This window comes from Filicampus tigris, chromosome 9 (genome assembly GCF_054856515.1).
Source record: "Filicampus tigris isolate MCC_2025a chromosome 9, RoL_Ftig_1.0, whole genome shotgun sequence".
In the NCBI taxonomy this organism is placed as follows: domain Eukaryota; kingdom Metazoa; phylum Chordata; class Actinopteri; order Syngnathiformes; family Syngnathidae; genus Filicampus; species Filicampus tigris.
The window spans coordinates 24,994,176-25,013,163 of NC_141225.1; the positions used below are offsets into that span (position 1 = coordinate 24,994,176).

The window sequence follows — 18,988 nt, forward strand, 5'->3', positions numbered from 1 at the left end:
TGCAAAACCAAAATATGGAGAATCTGAACAAATAGATCTGATTCGGGAAAATCAGATTTTGCGATTCAAAGACCTGCAAATACTCCAAATCTTTGCAACTTTCTCGCCACCGGCACGTGTTGACTTTCAGCTTCTTTTTGGCACTGGAGCTCTTTGCGCTTGTTTTGTTTGCGGTTTGACTTGCTGCCGCCTTGCGGTGCCGCTCAGATCATCATCGTCCAGTTTGGCGGGAAGCCCTTCTCCTGCACGGCGCTGACCATCGACCAATGGCTGTGGTGCGTCTTCATCGGCGTGGGCGAGCTGCTGTGGGGGCAGGTGAGCGCGCGCACGCACGCACGCACGCACGCACACACACACACACACACACACCCACACCTCGTGGCGGCGGCGGCAAACTGTTGCCAACGTGACCATCGCCATGGTAATGAGCTCGGCACATGAAAGCGACGCCCGAGGAGGGTTTCCGAGGCTGGATGCTGCAGATGAACCCGGCGTGCGCGTCCCTCGGCGAATACGCGCAAACATGGCAGCCGGCGTGCCAAGGCAGCCGCGGCGCAGCGCCGCAGCGGCGCTTTAGACGACAAAAAGCAGCACAAGCAGCCTGCTGGGTTCACGCGGAGGACAAACGCACAAAAGATGCTGACTGCAAAAGTGTGGGAGGCGTTAAGTCAATATCGCCCACGTCTGACAACGAAACCTGAAAAAATCAAATCAATCCATCGCAAAAGCATACATGGCAAACCCCCCAAATCATGGGGGCCACGTTGCAGACGACCCCCACGATATGTGAATGTCATGATAAATTTAAATCCCCCCCTAGGCATTGTTTCGATAGCGTTTAAGCTCACTTTTGACCCCATTAAGGTCTGAAGCGCCTGGCTCCCCAAAAGCCAAGGGCCACTTTGGAATCCCCCCCCTTAAACCCGAGGTTCTCCCAGAAATTCAACACCTCCAAAAGAATTGATATCTCAGATAGGAACCTCATTCCAAAAGAATTTGACAGCTTAGACGCGTGGCTCGGCATTTCTCTCCCTCGTAAATGACGCGGGAAGTCGAGATTCGCCTCCTCGTCTCATTTTTCTGCTCAAAAGCTGCGCTGACCTTAAATCCAGAGCGATGCAACGCCGCCGCCGCCGCCATCTACTGGCATCTGTTCGTCGCTACAATGGGCTACGAACCGGAATTTGGTAGCCAAGCTGGGCGAGGGCACACGTTGAGAAGCCTTCGTGATCAAGTTCAATGACTTTGTTTTGATCTGATTTATTTGTGAAAATGGAAATGCCAATTTAGCTTTGGACTTTGCTTTTGCGTTGCCTGGCCGGCGCAGTCGGCGACTGAGCGCTTTTGTGGTCCCGCAGCTGATCTCGTCGGTGCCCACGCACCACCTGAAGTTCCTGAAGGAGGCGGGTCACGGCACCACCAAGGAGGAGATCCACGAGGAGGAGATGACGGCCGACGCCGACGAGATCGACCACGCCGAGATGGAGCTCAGGCGGGGGCAGATCCTCTGGTTCCGCGGCCTCAACCGCATCCAGACGCAGGTACCAACGCCGCCACCTCAAGAATCGGGACGAGACAACACTTGTCCCTTCTTCTCAATGCTTCAGACGATCAAATGCTTCCAAATTCAAGGTCCACAAATAGACGTGAGGAATTACTGAATCCGAATCAGAATAGTTTGATTGTCATTTTAGCGCAGGGTGCAATAAAATGGAGCCGACACAACTGGAGCAAGAGACAGAAAAAACAGTGACCAAAGGGGGGGGGGGGGGAGAACAGGAGTCCGCCGGGTCACTTTTTACAGCGGCCAAAAAGACATCGGGGGGCGGGGGGAGGAAGGGAAGCCCCAGACCAAGCTCCTGTGAGGGGAGCACAGTATGTAGTTGGAAAAAAATAAATAAATAACAAACCCCTCCACCTGTTACTTAAGGTAATTTTTCAGAATACTAAAAGAAGCCACCGCTTCTTTTCACCTTGCGATGTCTTCTTGACATGCACTTCCAAGCTCATTGACAACGTAGCGGAGCACTTTGGAGAGCTACACCAATTACACACTTCGGGAACATTTGCCTAAATTGAGTTTCCTGGGGCTGCTACTTCCAAAGTCTGCATTTTATCCACATAGTCATGTTTGAGTGAGCGTGCGTGCGTGCTTGCAAATAAATGAAAAGTCAGCGTATAGTTTTCTGTTGAGCAGATGTTCTCTTAATTTCACACTCTGCTGCCGCGCTCAAGCCAAACAAGCTTCTTGGACATTTTCATTCAGTCTCTACGTGGGAGGTGTGTGCGTGCGTGCATTTGTGTGCCCTCCTACAGGATTGATTAACGCTCACTGAGCATTAAGTTGTGTCCACGGGCAGTCCCATTCAGTCCCTATGGGCTTCATTAGCCTCGGCGCTAACGTCCCCGCCGTGCACGCACGCACACACACGCACACACACCTGCAGTATAATAACAGAAGTCCCCACCCCGCACGCACGCACGCACGCACGCACACACACACGCTCAAACACGGAAGGCTGGTATTTCAGTAGAAGCTCTAAAGTAGTAGAAATGCAAGAAACTAAGAGTATTGCAAGCAACCACATAGCTTTCTTTGCCTGTCAGTTTGCTAGCTGAATGCTAATGCTAAATAGCATCTTTGTTGGTGTGCCTTTTTGCTTTCACAAAATACAATATTATGGAATGCTGTTTTTCCCTCATTAAGACACACTTTACAGCAATTTTTGTTATTTTGGGGAAGGCCGGTGAGTGAGCTGTCACTAACTGGTGAGTCGATTTAAGAAAAAAAAAAACTAAAATCTGATTTTTGTTATTATTCATATTAAATTTTTATACATATATATATTTCTAATTTCACCTTTTTTCTATTTTGTCAAGTTATAGTTAAGTTATAAATTATTTAATATAAATGTATTATCATATAACTTTTAAATGAGTGAATAATTTTTTTGTATTTTACAAGCATATTTTGACCATTTTTTTGCATCATCTCCTGGTTAGTTGATTTCTCAGTAAGAACAATTCTATAAATAGATACGGTACATGTAATCTACATTTTATTTCATTAAACAATTGGTAAATTAAGTTCAATGAATGTTTTTTCCTGCCCTCCAAATGAACTGTCCCTTTGTTAATAATGATGGTAATAATGAATAACACTCACTTTATATACGCCTTTGAAATGCGGCGTTCATGGCACTTCATTCACTGTCAGACTACCAATGAGCAACAATATTGAACACAGTGAGGAAAAGTGCACAAAGAAATGAAAAATAAATGACATGAGAAAGTAAAACAGCTACAAGTCCAACAACAATAACAACAACGGCAAATGCTGGAGGTGAGCGTTAGGAGAGAGATTTTGTCAAATGTGCTCTCCCTGCCCCTGGTGGAATGTGAAAGTGCGGCTGCCTCCTTCTCGTCGTCGCCTTGCCCGCGTGTGGCCAAAACTGGCTTTGTCAATGCACCCATTTGACTTTTGCGTTTGTCGTCGCTGGCATCAACAAGCACAACCATCAGGAAGTGACGCAGCAGCCGCTCTGTCACCTTGGCTCATCCTGCCGAGGCGCTGGCTTTTTTTTTTTTTTTTGTGTTTTGGGAATTTTGGTCCCCCCGGGAAGGATGAAGGAGGCGACAAAGAATCTGCCAGCTAATTAGCGTCTTATCTCTCCACGCTCGTGCGTGCGTGTGCCGTTTAACTTTCTCCTTCCAGCTTTCTCTAACCTCGTCCCTGCAGTAACCGTCCCTCCCTCGCCTCCCTCCTTGGCTTCCTTCAGATGGACGTGGTGTACACCTTCCAGACGGGCCAGGCGGCGGTGCCCGGTGCCCTGCGCCGGCAGCCCTCGGTGGTCAGCCAGCACAATGACGCCGCCGGCGCCAAAACGCTCTCTAGTCCCACTCACTTAGGCCTTAGCGCCTCCTCCTCTCTCGGCAACTCGGCCGGGGGGGCCGCCGCCCCCGCCCCCGCCGCCGCCGCCGCCTCTTCCTCCTCCGCTGCAGGCAGTGAGTCGGCTAACGCTCGGGCTAAAGCCAAGCCGGACTCTTTCTTTTCCTCTCTTTTTAACTGCATGAACGCCGCCGGCAGGTTGTCTGCGCGTCAGGCCGGGCCGTCATGGCAACGGTCGTCTTGCACAGAAGGAATCGGAGACTTTGAAATTATCGCAAAAACAAAGTCCACGGTCATATATGTACGCGCAATCTAATGGCATTTAGTTATTTATGATGATCAACATTATGCACAATTGGAAAAAGAAAAGTCTTCAAAATAATGCACAATCCCAAAACTGTGCTCGATGCCCAAATTCGTGCAAGTGTCATACGAAGACAGTAATCGATCGTTCCTTGCCAGCTAACGGTGATAACGTCACAATAGAACCACGAGAAATAATCCACAAAGTCCAAAAAGGCGTCGACGTCACGCAAATGTGTACTTGTCATACGAGGAATGCGATTGCTCCTCTCTCCAGTAAAACCACCCATTTGCACTGTTGAAATAAAGAGAATGAATGCATGGAAAGTATAAAAATTCAGGAGGTAGATAGATGGATACATTCTGTACATGCTGTCGATGTCACACGCGCGTCTCATGTGATCGGCGCTCGCTCCACTCGCCAGTTATTAATGCCGCCTCGCGCGATGGAAATCATGCAAACGACAAGAAGTAATCCACCAAGTCCCCCAAAAAATGCACGGGTATGCACACGGGTCAGCACAATCTACACGTCATATGATTCACGTGATAGGAGATCATTAACGCCACATTGCACAGTAGAAATCGATCGCAAAAGAGAAATAATCCACAAAGTGCAAAAAGTCCGCACCATGCGCTGATACATGTACGACTTGTATGATTCATGTAACTCGACGTAGAAATAATCCACAGAGTAGAAGTAAACAAGAGGACTAGAAGTCATTGACAGAATACTGAAGGCGTGCAGACAGCCTGCTGGTCACATGACTTGAAGCGTGTTTGCATGTTGTGCTGCTTTCTGCTTTCTTTGGCCTTCATCTTGTGACCAGCATCATCAGCATCGTCCCGCCATTTTTTTTTTGGGGGGGGGGGGGGGGGGGGGGGGGATTGTTGCTGAAGGATTTTGTTGTTCCCACGTTCAAGTTCTGAATTGTTAGTCGTTGGAACAAGTTGTGATTGTGAGGTTGCACGCGTTATTGACAGATGTTTTGTCACGTTTGAAACATGTTAGCCAACTAGTAAAACATGTTGGCATGTTAGCTTTGAATTAAATGTGTTAGATTTTTAGCTTTAAGTTACATGTCAGCTTTTAGTTAAACACATTACCATGTTAGCCTCAAGTTAAAAATGTTAGTGTGACATCTTTAAACATGTAAGCATGTTGGTTTGAAGTTAAACGTGTTCGCTGTTAGACACGTTAGCATGTTAGCTTTAAGTTTGATTTTGTTTTTTTCTTTTTCTTTTTTTTTTAGCTTTTAGTAGTTTTAACTTTAATTTAAACTTTAAGTTGTAGTTCTCCCTTCCAGCATTTTCAGGCATGTTGAAATGGACATGTGGTATGAAATGTTTTGTTTATGTAGTCTTTGACATGTCTGGAATGAACCAAAGAAAGTAAATTAAAAATGTTAGCATACTATCTTTAAGTAAAACATGTTAGTGTATTAGCTTGAAGTTAAAATGTTAGCTTGAAGTAAACATGTTTAAACAGAGTACGAGCTTTACATTAAGCATGTTAGTGTGTTCACTTTAAATTGAACATGTTAGCATCTTAGATTTAGGTTCAGCATGTTTGCTTTAAAATGAACATGCTAGCGTCTACAATTTCGCTGGATTCTCCTTTTTAACACAAATCGAAATAATCCACATGTGTTTTGTTATGTTTGGATTTCCACCATTTTGTAGTTGTGCTGTGGCCACGTTGTCATGTTTTGCCACACCCCTGGTTTCCCATCAGCCCCGGGTGCCTGCCTCCCATCCATCCGTCCATCCACCCTTTGCTCCCCATTAAAAGCAAACCAAAACAAAGCGACTTCTGACATCGCTTTATCTCTTGTCTTTCCCCCCCAGATTAAGGTGGTGAACGCGTTCAGGAGCTCGTTGTACGAAGGTCTTGAGAGTCCGGAGTCGCGTAGCTCCATCCACAGCTTCATGGCCCATCCCGAGTTCGTCCCGCTCTCCGAGGAGGAAGCTCGCATCCCGCCCATTGAGGAGTCAGGAGACGAGATCCAGACCCTCCCGGGAACCACCTCGTCCTCCTCCTCCACCACGCACGGGGATGCCGCCACGTCATCCGCTTAAGCTTCCTCCTCCTCCTCCTCCTCCTCCTCCTCCTCCTCCTCCTCCTCCTTTCCTCGTCACCATCACCATTGTCGCACTCTCCCACCATAATCTCCGCCCCCAAACCCCGCCCCCGTCCCACTCTCACTCAGTGGCAGAATTCCCGCCACTCACATTTCCGTTGTTTGTTTTTTTTTTTTGTTTTTTTTTTTGCAGCCGCAGAAATATGTCACAAACAGCTTTAGTGGTTTATTAGCAGCATGTGGCTAAAAACAACTAAAATGTGTTAGCATGTGGCTAACAACAACACGTCAAACACTCATTCCCGACATTTTTATAGCAGCGAATATTCCTCATCAGTAGGATTTTAATGTTAACGGGTTGTTAGCATGTGGCTAAAAACAAGTTGTTAGCATCAGGCTAACAAGTCAAAACCTCATTCCTGACATTTTTTAGCAGCAAAAATCCCACATCAGTAGGTGTTTAAATTAAGTGGGTTGTCCACCTGCAGCTAACAACAAGTCAAGAAAATTCCTTGTCAATTCCGAGACACATATGTAAGGATTCATAGTAGTGGGTTGTTGGCCAAAAATAAGTCCAAAACCAATTACTGACTTTTTTTTTTTTATCAGCAAAAAAATCCTCATCAGCAGGTTTTCAATGTTAGTGGGTCGTTAGCTTGTGGCTAAAAACAACAAAAAACAAGTTGTGAGCATGTGCCTAAAAAACAAGTCAAGAAAATTCCTCATCATTCCGCAAAATGTATGGAAGAATTCCTCGTAGTGGCTTGTTAGCCAAGTCAAAAACTCATGCCGCAACACGAACACGAGCGGCAAAATACCCACCATTTTTTTAATGGTTAAAATTACTTGTGAGCTATGTTTTAGCATTAGCAGGTCGTTAGCATGTGGCTAAAAATAACAATAGCAAAAAGTCAAAACACTAATCCCACGACTCAGAATTCCCGCTACCCTTGTTTCCGTTCGCCTTTTTAGCAATGAAAATTCCTTGTGAGCATCCTTAGCGGGTTGTTAGCAGCATGTGGCTATAAAGAACAACAAAAACAATGAAAAAAGCAGCGCTGTACTTGACCATTTAAAAAAATAAAAATAAAAAAAAAGTGCGGTGATCGTGTACATAGGCTTCCGCTAAAGGCTAACGGAGATTTCTTGTTCGTATATTTTTGTTTTAGTTGTTTGTTTTTTTTTTAAGGCATTTTGATTTTTGTTCTCGTTTGTTCATCCTCTAACAAATGTTCTTTGTTGTGAGTGTCACACTACTGCAGTCTTCAAAGAAAACCTTTTTCCTTGTTAGCGTCTCTTTCTTTTGATGTTTGCATGTGGAAGGACGGAATGCTGAAAACAGCGGTGGGCGCTAAGATAGGACAATGGCAAAGGGGAAGGGGTGGGGGCCGGTGGGGTTATATGCATGATGTGTATTATCAGTGTCACGTCGCATGCTGACTTGGAAATGAATATTTGGGAATTCTGATCCAGTGCTCGCCGACACGTCCACTTCCTGTCTGTAGGAAGTAGCTGTTGATGTCAGCTAGCGTGACTTAAAGTCAACCATGAGTCAACAAAGTCCTCAAACATGTTAGCAGACTAGCGTGACTTAACGTCAACAATGAGTCAACAAAGTCCTCAAACATGTTAGCATGCTAGTTAAGTCATCAACCATGTTAGTGACAGCAAGATGTTTTGAAGTCAAAACACAACAACAGCGTGCTGGTTTTAAGTCAGCGAACATGCTAGGTTAAAACCAGACAATTTAGCATGCTAGTTTAAAGTCATCAAAACATGTCACCGTGTTAGTTTAAATCAAACACGTTAGTGACATTGCGCTAGTTTACAGTCAAACATTTCTGTGCTAGTTCAAAGTCAAACACGTTATTGACATTGCGCTGGATTAAAATCAGACATCGAAACACGCTAGTTTAAAATCAAACAAGCAACATTTCACTAGATTAAGTCATGAGACAAGTTAGCTTGCCCTTTTTCAGTCATCGGATATTTTAGCAACATTGCGCTTGTTTTAAGTTAAGCATTTAGCATCTGTGTTTTAGTCTTTAGCTCACTGGTCAATTTTTTTTCACTGGTCATTTTAGTGTTCTAGTTGAGATCCAACCTGTTAGCAATGTCACACTTTCAAACATTTTTGCATGGTAGTAGCCTATAAGGTCATCAAACCATTTTAAAGTCAAACATGTTAGTACTGTTGTGCTCGTTCATAGTCAATGCTCTTAGCCACATCAGACTAGTTTAAAGCCATTAAACATGTTAGCATAGCCTCTAGTTTTAAGTGAAACATGTTAGCGACGTTGCACTATTTTCCAATTCAAACACTTTTGCAAACACGTTAGCTTAAAGTCACCAAACAGGCTAGTCCATTGGTTTTATGTCAAACACATTAGAGGCGTTGCACTAGTTCAAAGTCAAGCATATTAGCCACATCACGCTAGTTGAAAGCGTCAAACATTCTAGCATGCTAGTATTTCAAACATGCTTGGCATTGTATTACTTTAGTCAAACGTGTTAGTGACCATTTCAAACATGCTTGGCATGGTATTACTTTAGTCAAACGTGTTAGTGACCATTTCGAACGCAAACATGTAGAGTACTAGTTTAATGTTACTGACATTGTGCCGGTTCAAAATCAAACATGTTAGCACGTTCATTTCATGTAGAACGTGTTAGTGACATTACGCCTTTTCAAAGTCAAACATGTTAGCAGCATTGTGCTTGTTCAAAGTTGAACATGTCAGCTAGTGAAAGTCAACGTTTCCCGCCAGCTGACAAGAAGTTGACGTTTCTGTGAACACGGTCGGCCATCGTTGTGTGTTAAAAGACAAACTGTCTTGTGTTGTCTTTATTTTCACCCCCTCCCTGGTCTGTGAAACTCCGTGGACATAAACTCAAGTCGGCCGTGGAGAGGACGACTCCTGCCACGTTTGTGTCCGAGGCCGCTAGCTTTGTTTTTTTTCTATGTAATACAGAGCCATATTCACTAGAGCCAGGTGTTTTATTTTCCCCTTTGGACTTTCAGCCCATGATGAGCAAAAGAAAAAAAAAAAAAAAAACCTCGGTCGTCACTGCCGCCAGAGTCTCCAAGGACCTGTACGATGTTTACATGAAGAGATTCCCGCTCATTTCCGCCACTTCCTGCTCGACGGCAATGTGGGGAGTCTCTCTCTTTGCATGCGTTTCATATCAAAATGTGTTGCTCATTTTTTTTACGACTCTTGTGTATTTTTATATTCACGACTTTTTAATATTTTGGAGGATATGTAAGTCATCAGTGACGCTCCATCCATGACGTCTTTGTTTGCCCCGCCCCTATCGCGCTCTCTTTGATGCTGTGTGTTGCCATGGTTACAACGCGCTCGTGCACACGCACACACACACACACACCCCGTAAGTGACTTGTTTACTTCCTGCTCGGTCGATATGCCGACGTTCCGATTGGCCGCTGTCCTGCTTCAGGCGCCTACCAGGAGTCCCTCTTTCCTGTTGATGCCAAACAGAGTTGCCTTGGCAACGAGCACACACTAAGCATCACCTAGACGACAGCACCTCGAGGATCTCCACACATCGCCATAGCGACATCTCCCAATATACAAACTTTGTGCCACGGTGACAGTGTTGCCAGAGTGTCAAACAACATCACCATGGCAACAAGAACATCTTACCAGTATCGCAAGGGCAACATGAGCATAGTCATGGCGACAGCGTTATTGGGATCTCCTACAGCATCACCATGGCAACGAAAGCATCTTAACCAGCACCGCGACGTTGTGAACATAAAAATTTCCAACCAGTGCCATGGTGACAGTATCTTGGCAACTTCCAAGCAACATTGCCACGGCAACTGAAGCGTCATGCCAACCTTCAAACATCACCATGACAATAGCTTCTTGAGGAACAATAAACAGCGTCGTCATGGCAACAGAAGCCTCTTGCCAACTTCCAAACATCGCCATGCTGACAGCAACTTGAGGAACGCCAAACAGCATCGCCACGGCAACAGGAGCATCTTCTTGCCAAACAGCATCTCTGTGGCAACGAACGTCTTCAAACACCAAGTCGATCTCCAAACAAATTGCCATGGCGACCACATTTTTCCAATCTCAAGACTCGTGTCAAAGGGGTCGGACCCTGTGGCGGGACAACTTTTCGGCAGCCATTTTACATGGACGAGGACTCCTGGGTGTGTGTATGTGTGTGTGTGTGTTATTTCTTTGTTTTTTTTTTGTACCCGAACATCAGCGCCCCCTGCAGGAGGTACCATGTAAATACCACATCACAATACTAATCATTATGACCTGGCATAGCTTTAAAAAAACAACAAACCGTCCTGCTTGCTACTGATGCCTTTTTTTCCCCCCTTGTCCCGCCCACCATACCAAACAAGGGCACCCATCGTGTTGGACATGCTTGCCTCTTGGAGAAAAAAAAAAAAAAAAAAATCCGGATGTGACTGGAAAATTTCATGAACATGATTGATTTATCCGCATCCGGCCGAGAGAAGAAAACTGGCTTTTCTAAAAAAAAACAACAAAAAAAACCAACAACTTTTCTATGTCACATCCATATATTTATATCTAGTATGTGTGTCTATGTATATATATATATATTTATATATATATTTATATATATATATATATATATATATTTATATATATATATTTATATATATATATCTATTTATATATATATTTATATATATATATTTATATATATATATAAATATATATATATATATATTAGATGTAAATATATATATATATATATATATATTAGATGTAAATATATAGATACTTTCTCAGTTGATGGCAAAAAGTCTTTTCTTTTCCGTGCTAATGCTAACGATGCTAATGATGATGATCTAATTAGGTGCGTGATGGTGTTATTTTTTTATATACAGCATAATCATCTGTGTGGCATGCATGACATATAATATTAGCCATCCACAATTTTTCCGTGGTTTTAAAAAGCAATATGTCCGACCTGGTGCGATTGGTCGCGTCGTGTTCCGTGTCGCCTCGAGTCACTACTTACTGACACATACCCCTCCACCTACAACACACACACACACAGGAAAAAAAACAACTAAAAAAAACAAGAGCAAGTGCATTTGGATCCAATTAAGTGTTGAGTGTTCAATGTCGTGTCGTCTTGTGCATGTTTTTAGTATGGAATGGAACATCCCAAATGTTGTCTTTTTTTTCCCACCAATCCCAAGCAGACAAACGCCGACATTCCCATCCCAACCGTCATTCCGCCTCATCGTCCCGCCGATTGGAGGACGACCGTTAGACGCTCGACCAATCACGTCGGCCAAAAAAGCGATAGACACCCAAAGATGTTCCGCTGATTTACGAGACAAATCGACATTTGACAGGATGAGTCGTAGACGGGATGCTTGCTTGAGAAGTCCAAACAATCATTAAAAAACATTTACAAATTATTTTCTGCGTGGTTGTTTTTTGAGAAGAAAAAAACATTACGAGATTCAAATTAGATTTGAATCAAGATCACTAATCGTTTGAAAAACGGACCTCAAATTTTCTGTTCATCTGAAAACACGACAAGAAGAAAGTCGGATTTTGTCAAGTTTGATATTATTTTTGTTTCTACAAAAATGTTTGTACTTTTTAAGAATGACTAATAATTCTAAAACAAAACCTTACAAATAATTGCCACAATTGTTGGTCATAATTTTTAATTTTAAAAAATGTTCACCAAGAATGATTAATCCTACAAAAGACTTGCAAGTAATTTTCATAATTTTAAAACTTTCTGTTCCCTCCGCCCCATCCAAAAATTACATCAAATAATTTTCTCACAAAAGTTTAAATTCGATTTTTTTTTTTCTAAAAGACTTTTAGGGGCGGAGGAGATCATAAAATCCTAATTACCATTTAGAAAAAAAAAACAAAAGACGGACAAATCATTTTTCACTTTATATTTTTTTTTCCCACTGATAAAAAATTATGTGCAGAAGGGAAAAAAAATTGAATTATGAGATTACTTTTTCGTGTTTTTTTTTTTCCAAGATCAATGTTTATACGCTGCTTTTCTGTTTTTCCTTCCAGTGTGGCCCTAATAGTGCTAAGCTAGCTCAGCTAACAGTACCACAAAACTGTTGACCAATTGTTCTCCAATCAAAATATGAGTCTTCCATCACATTAAGTGAGTGAATATTGACGTTTTAGTTTTTATATTCGTATCAGCATCAATGTGTGTTGCTATGTTATCATGCTAACATTTCTCATCAACGAGCTTGGGACAATTTGACCAAACGTTACATGTATGTCGTTTCATATCCATCGCACATTTTCATGTCGTTATCTTACCTTTGCAAAATTCTTGTAATTCGACATTTCCCGCGCTAGCTTGCTGATTTATGACAGCTAAAACCTCTGGCAAAATGTGGTCACAATCCTGCTAGCATGACAATGTTAGCTCATGGTACAGTATGTCACAAGGTTCTACAGTGGCAAGTCGCTATGTTAGCATGATATGTGACTGACTGACACTCCTTGGGAAGGTTTGCGATGTTCCTATTAGCGCTCTAATTTATGATGGGTAAAAATGGTCAATAGCACTCGTGCTAGCATGTTGTCATTAGCGCATCAACAATGTGACCCTTTCTGGCGCATTTCGAGTACTGTAATCCATTGCCAGCGCGCTAATTTAAATGAGTAAATGCGACGAATGAATGACAACGTTTTGTCAATTGTGTCGACATTATCTCAGCTAACGCGCGATGTCGTTGTAACATCCGTATGTTCTACATTAGCTAGTGTACAAATATGGCCAATTGATGCACTTCGGAAGGTTACCGACATTACCAGTGCTAGCGCGTCAATTCAAGAATAGATTTTTTATTGAACACAATTTTTTTTTTTTTTTTTAACGTACCTTTTGGAATTCTAGTGTGTTAATATAAGATGGGGGGGGGACTAAGGTATCGTTTCGTTGAACAAACGAACACCCAAATTAGTTAGGTTTTTTTTTTTTGGCATACAAAATGGCCGATGTCACCACAGAACGTCCTTATTTGGTCATCCGTCACTTCCCATTTGTGTACTGCGTGACATTTGAGCACTTGCTGTCTGCGTTTGACCACTTCCTGTTTGCTTAAATCTATGCAACATGACCACGTAATACACAATCGTTCTCTTACACACACACACATTTAAACATGCACACACAGTATCACACACAATCTCGCAAGAACACTCACGCGCATGTAGTTAGACTCAGATGCACGACCGGGTTCTCACACGTCGCACACAAACTCAAACGCGCACACAAATACACGCTGACGCTCACGCGAGCAGGCCCACTCCCACAAGCACCCACCCACTCACTCACTCACTCACATGCACGCGTACTCGTGCGCAAACACACGCTTAGAGTAACACGCGTACACTTTCTCTTACACACACGCGCACAATCTCACAACTACAAGCACTCACACACGCGCATAGCTGCAGTTAAATGCACTCACACGCACACGCTCTCGCACACGCGCGTGTTCTCACGCGCAGGTTTTCTTTGCTGTAGTGTACTCTGATCATGTGGAATGCCTTGCTCGCTCTCGCGCGTTTTCTTTCTTTCTTTCTTTCTTTCTCTGTACTGTCATGTACGTTGTTTGAAGAAAAAAAAAGAAGATAATCAAGCCACTGAGTTGTCTCATACACGTCCATGTATTATATATAAATATCTATAAATATATATACAAATCTATATACAGAAAATAAAGCCATTGGAATTTGAAGCACCGGCCTAAGTTGCTCTTTTTCCTCACGCACGCACACGTGCACGAGTCACACGCAGTACAACTCAAGCGCAGCCGCACAAGCACAAAAAGACACGCGCTCATAAACACTCACGCACAATATGCGCTCACGAGCACGCGGCAGTCGTAAACGCGCTCGCACGTGCGCGCGCGCAGAGACGCGCTCGCGCTTTCAACACAAAGGCACGCGCACACGCACACGGTCATAAACACTCACGCACGCAAACGCTCGATTTTAAATTCAGTGACTTCGCTTCCCCTCAAGCTGAAGGAAAGTTTTTTACTGCCACCTTGTGGCAATCTGCCAGTATGACCGAGTAAAACAAAAGAAAAACGAGCCGGGTGAGGCGGGTGAGGTCAGCCTGTTGTTGCTACAAATAGACCGAATCGATACTGCAACGTGGTTGCAGTTCATCTCTCCCTCAGACACGCACACACGCACACACGCCCACACACACACACACACACACACACACACACTCACACACATAAACGGATGACGGATGGAAGGCACAGAAGGCTGATGGTGGACAGATCGATGGATGAATGGCCGGACGAATAAAAGTTGAACAGATGGATGAAGGACGGTCGATCTGGACAGAGTTGATGGATGACTGGATGGTTCTGTGAAATGGATGGATGAAACGAATGGCAGATGGGGTGACAGGCAGATGGATGAATGAATCAATGGATGGATGGATGGCCAGGAGATGATGAAAGGATGGATGGATGGATGATGAAGACGGTAATGTGGATGTCCGGGGAAGGATGGATGATTAAAGGATGGATGAACAGACGGATAGACATGACAACGAATAGATGGACGGAAAGATGGATGGATAGAATGAATAGTTGACAAATGATGGATGGATGAATGGATGGATGCCCAAAGTTGGAGCACCAGAAAGATGCCTGGCGGGATGGAGGAAAGGATCGACCGATAGATGAATGAATGGATGGATGAAGCGCGTTGCCGGTGGCCCGCGTGTGGGGGGGGGGGGGGGTCCCCCCAATTGTTGCCGCCACGTCATTGGTTGGAGTCAAACGCGCATCCGTGCGGTGGCGGGCCGCGTGGCCGATCCTGTTAAGCGCGGCCGCCTCCGCACGGCGTTGACGTCGACAGCGAGCCGAAGCTTTTTTTGACACGCGCGATACCTTTGGCTTGCTCTCGGCTCCCTCTCCCGCGATACCTTTGGCTTCCAAATGGCGCCCTACTGTGGCTGACCCCGACTGACATTCCTTTAGGAAGGAAACCCATCCGACGGAGGGGCCCGGTGGCCAGGGCGACCGTTCGCGTCGGCTTCGTTAGCCGCCGGCATCTCCTGGCGACAAACATGTCCCACTTTCATCACTCGCTCAAATGCGTGTCCAGGAATTAGTCACATCCCGTGCCCGGCGCTTCTCTATAGACCCGAGCACACAATAGAGGAAATCCTCCTCCTTTTCAAACGTTCGAACACACAAACGAGAGATCTGGCGTTGCCGGTGTGTGCGTGCGTGCGTGCGTGCGTGCGGCGGGCTGCGTTATAAAAGGTCTGGAGGTCGACATGTGTCTATTTTCCATCCGAGGGGCCGCTGTCACCATCACGTGAGTACACCTTCGCGAGGCACTTTTTCAACCAAAGAACCAAAATGGAGAGTTGAAGTTGAGGCAAAGAAGCGAGGCAGCGCGTCTTCACTTGTCGTTTTGTTCCATGTTGTGCCCCGCGAGAGGAAATGGCGGGAAAGTCACATTTGGAATAGTCAACGGGTCGCGTTTTGTGTAACATTTGACCATTCTTGTGTCATCTAAGTGTAAAATCTTTTTTCCATTGGAGAAAAAATGAGATGACAACAAAGAACATTTTAGATTTAGCTAGAACAAAATGCTCAACATGAATTCGAGAACAGTCTTCAACATTTTTTTTGTCTGTTACGGTTAAGGCCGCCGTTATTTTCTATTATGATTGACAATTTTAACTTTTTCATATTTTTTTTCCTTTTTCCTATGATTACATTCTGTGGTTCTCTCTGAGAAGATTCAGACAATTTTTGAAAAAAAACCATTTTTTCTCTGTTTTTTTTTTCTCTTTTTTCCAAAAGTTTTATTTGGTTTCGTCAATGATCATTTGGAAAAAAAATCAAAATGTTTCTGTGATTCTTAAAGCAAGTTAAATGAAACTTTTTTTTTGAACGGTAAAGTGTCAAAAATGGAATTGCACATTTCTTAAATGTTGTTCATATTTTGGTTTATTATCAAATCATTTCCCCCTCAGATGATCCAGAAAATGAAAAAAAAACAGCGCTGAATTTTTTCACATTTTTCTTAATTTCTTTCTTGTGTTAAATAATTGAATTTCCCTCGCAATAGTTCAGAAATCATGTTAAAAACAACAAGAAAAACAGCATTGAACTTTTGTATTTTTATGAATGTGGGGTTTTTTTGATTTCCATTGCAACAAGTCAGGAATAATCACATTTTTAAAATTTCTGTTAGATTGATTCTATTAATCAGATATAAAGAATTTTTTCAAAAAAACTTTGACTATATTGCATTTTTTTTTTCTTGATTTCTTTTTTCTGAGCAGAGTCAGGCAACAGAAATAACGGGAAAACATACATCGAGTTAAAAACCCCCAAAAAACAGCTGTGAGCATTTTTCTCCCTTTTGGTGTGAATGAATGTAGGATTCGTGTTGTCTTTTGCTGTCAGATGATGCAGATGTGTCACACCCCCGCGCGGCGGCTGGTGCTCTTCATGCTCCTGGTGGTCTTCCCCGTCGGACTCTGTGAGCAGAACCAGAGGTGACGCCAACACACGAGTTGCGCAACTACGACACGCCGCCGGCTCGCTTTCCACACCCTGGGAATGTCTCGTCGCCGGCGCGGCCGCGTTAGAGCGCCTCCTTGTCGGCCACCAGTGTGTGCAGAGAAGGAGCGGGAAAAAATTACTCCGGCGTGACAGCCAGCATTTGGACCAGGCTTTGTGCTTTTAATACATGAAATTTCATTGAACACAGTGCCCAAAAGTTGTGAACAAAGACCTTTCTTTATGAAACCGGCGATGATCCGCCGGTGTGCCAAACTGCCCCAGTATAGCGCCAACTACTGCGGAGGAGGACTTACTTGATGTCAGATGAGTCTTTTTTTTTTTTGCCTTAAGTATCAGTGGCTGGTATCGGCAGCCTCCGAAAGTACCCGATCCTCGATATCGGCACTCACCCATCCCTAGTGAAAAGTCACAAAAAGGGTTGACGGTCATTGAGTTGAAGGTCAACCCGTCCGTCTTTGAAGTCAACGCTCGGAAGAGGAAAACGTCCTTTGAGGTTTATGGTCACGTTTTTTCGTTTCTTGCAGTCGCCGAGCGGTCGCCGAGCACCAGCTGATGCACGACCGCGGCCGCAACATCCAGAGTCTCAAGCGGCTCATCTGGCTGTCGGGGGCCATGGAGGGTCTGCACACCGCCCAGAGCCGCTCGCTGGCGCCGGCACCCCGAGACGCCGCCGCCGCCGCCGCCGAGGCCGAGGCCGAGGCCGACCCCGACCCCGACGTGGCCGCTCTGGGGCACAACTTGCTGAGAAACTTCTTCAACAGTCCTTACGGGACTCGCGTGGCCCAGCGAGAGGCCTAAAGCCGTCGGCGCCCTCAAAAGCGGACCTTGGTGCCACACTGAAATCAGCACAGCCCATAGAAAAAGTCGACACACCCCTGTTCGAGCGCCAGGTTTTTGTGATGTGAAAAATGAGATCAAGATAAAGCATTTCAAACCGATTTCCTCCTTAATGCTGTACAAATCAGTTGGCGGTTGGGGGGGGGGTATTTTTGAGGGACTGAATGCAGTTGCACAAGTGTACACACCCTCTTAAATTGAAGACGTGGCTGCGTTCGGAACGTACCGATCACATTCAAACGTACCTTAAAAGCGTGTCGGCACACACCTGCCACCTTTTCAAGTCCAATTGCAACACCTAATCCATTATCAAAGTCATTGACAACTATATTGATCATCAGTTAACCATTTGGAGCTATTTTTGCCTTTATAATTGTCCAACTCTTCTGATTTTAACCTGAAATCTTCTCCATATTCTTTTATTGTTATTCTATTATTATGATTATTATTGTTGTTATTATGTAATCCTGATGGGCTCACGAAAAACGAGGGCAGATTGGGTATCAGTGTAAAAAAATCATCTAGGAAAGTTTACTTCCATCTCTGATGTAAAAATATTTTATCGATATGATTGTCCACATGAACTGAAGACAGTTTTGTATGAACTACATGAAAGTGGCCATTGAATAAAAGTATAGTGTATCTATCTATCTAAAGTATGTGTTTACATAATGTCTGTATGTAATGTCTTTTCGGTCAAGTTTTATCTGCATGTGAATTCTGTAAACAAGACCTTTCGTGTGGAAATACACCATCATTGTCATCTATTATCGTGTTTACTTCACCGACAATCAAAAAACCCACAACAATTATGTTCAAGAATTGTATACAAGATTATCACAAAAATCTATGCGTTAAAATAAAAAAAAAACATTGATGGAATCGATGGAATAATTGGGGGAATCCTGGAAAGTGAAATATTCGTTCATTTTTAAAAGAAATTAAATGAACAGGAACAAAGTGGAAATCATGCAAGTAAATTGCTTTAATAATTTCCTTTTTAGTTTAAATTAAGTTTTTAAAAAAACAACTTTTTGAATTATCCCGGAAACGTAAATCTTTCTCATCATTTTGTAAATTAAAAATAAATAAATAGAATAATCATTGAAAAACTGAAACGTTTCAGATGAGTATCACGGTTGGATTTCTGTTTGTACTATTTTTTTTTCTACTTAAGTAGAAAAAAATACATGGACAGAATAATAATTGAAATGCTTTACACAATCATATAATTCAAATTTTTTACATATTTTCAAGTATAATCTTTTATTTATTTTGTCTCGA

At 43.5% G+C, this 18,988-nt stretch overlaps 2 protein-coding genes across 7 annotated transcripts in view; both read left to right on the forward strand.

Moving 5' to 3' along the window:
* Positions 1-9,261, forward strand: part of LOC147142744 (plasma membrane calcium-transporting ATPase 1-like) — a 68,408-nt gene extending 59,147 nt beyond the window's left edge. For 5 of the 6 annotated variants that reach the window (XM_086039663.1, XM_086039666.1, XM_086039661.1 and 2 more), the window contains 3 exons: positions 208-315; positions 1,359-1,541; positions 6,041-9,261. In XM_086039663.1, the coding sequence (XP_085895789.1) occupies positions 208-315; positions 1,359-1,541; positions 6,041-6,271 (522 nt within the window). In that variant the 3' untranslated portion in view covers positions 6,272-9,261. Of the gene's footprint in view, positions 1-207; positions 316-1,358; positions 1,542-3,779; positions 4,006-6,040 lie in introns of all 6 variants that reach the window. The other variant, XM_086039662.1, reaches the window with a different exon arrangement.
* A 5,836-nt stretch (positions 9,262-15,097) lies between these two features.
* On the forward strand, positions 15,098-18,318 carry pth4 (parathyroid hormone 4). The gene is made up of 3 exons (XM_086041064.1): positions 15,098-15,644; positions 16,748-16,839; positions 17,392-18,318. The coding sequence occupies exons 2-3, from the start codon at positions 16,748-16,750 to the stop codon at positions 17,663-17,665; spliced, it is 366 nt and encodes a 121-aa protein (XP_085897190.1). The 5' UTR covers positions 15,098-15,644; the 3' UTR covers positions 17,666-18,318.
* The last annotated feature ends 670 nt before the right edge of the window (positions 18,319-18,988 follow it).

Coding starts and splice junctions, on each gene's coding strand:
- pth4 (XM_086041064.1), top strand. CDS start 16,748: ATGATGCAGATGTGTCACACCCCCGCGCGGCGGCTGGTGCTCTTCATG. Junction 16,840..17,391: donor CTCTGTGAGCAGAACCAGAG/GTGACGCCAACA, acceptor CGTTTCTTGCAG/TCGCCGAGCGGTCGCCGAGC.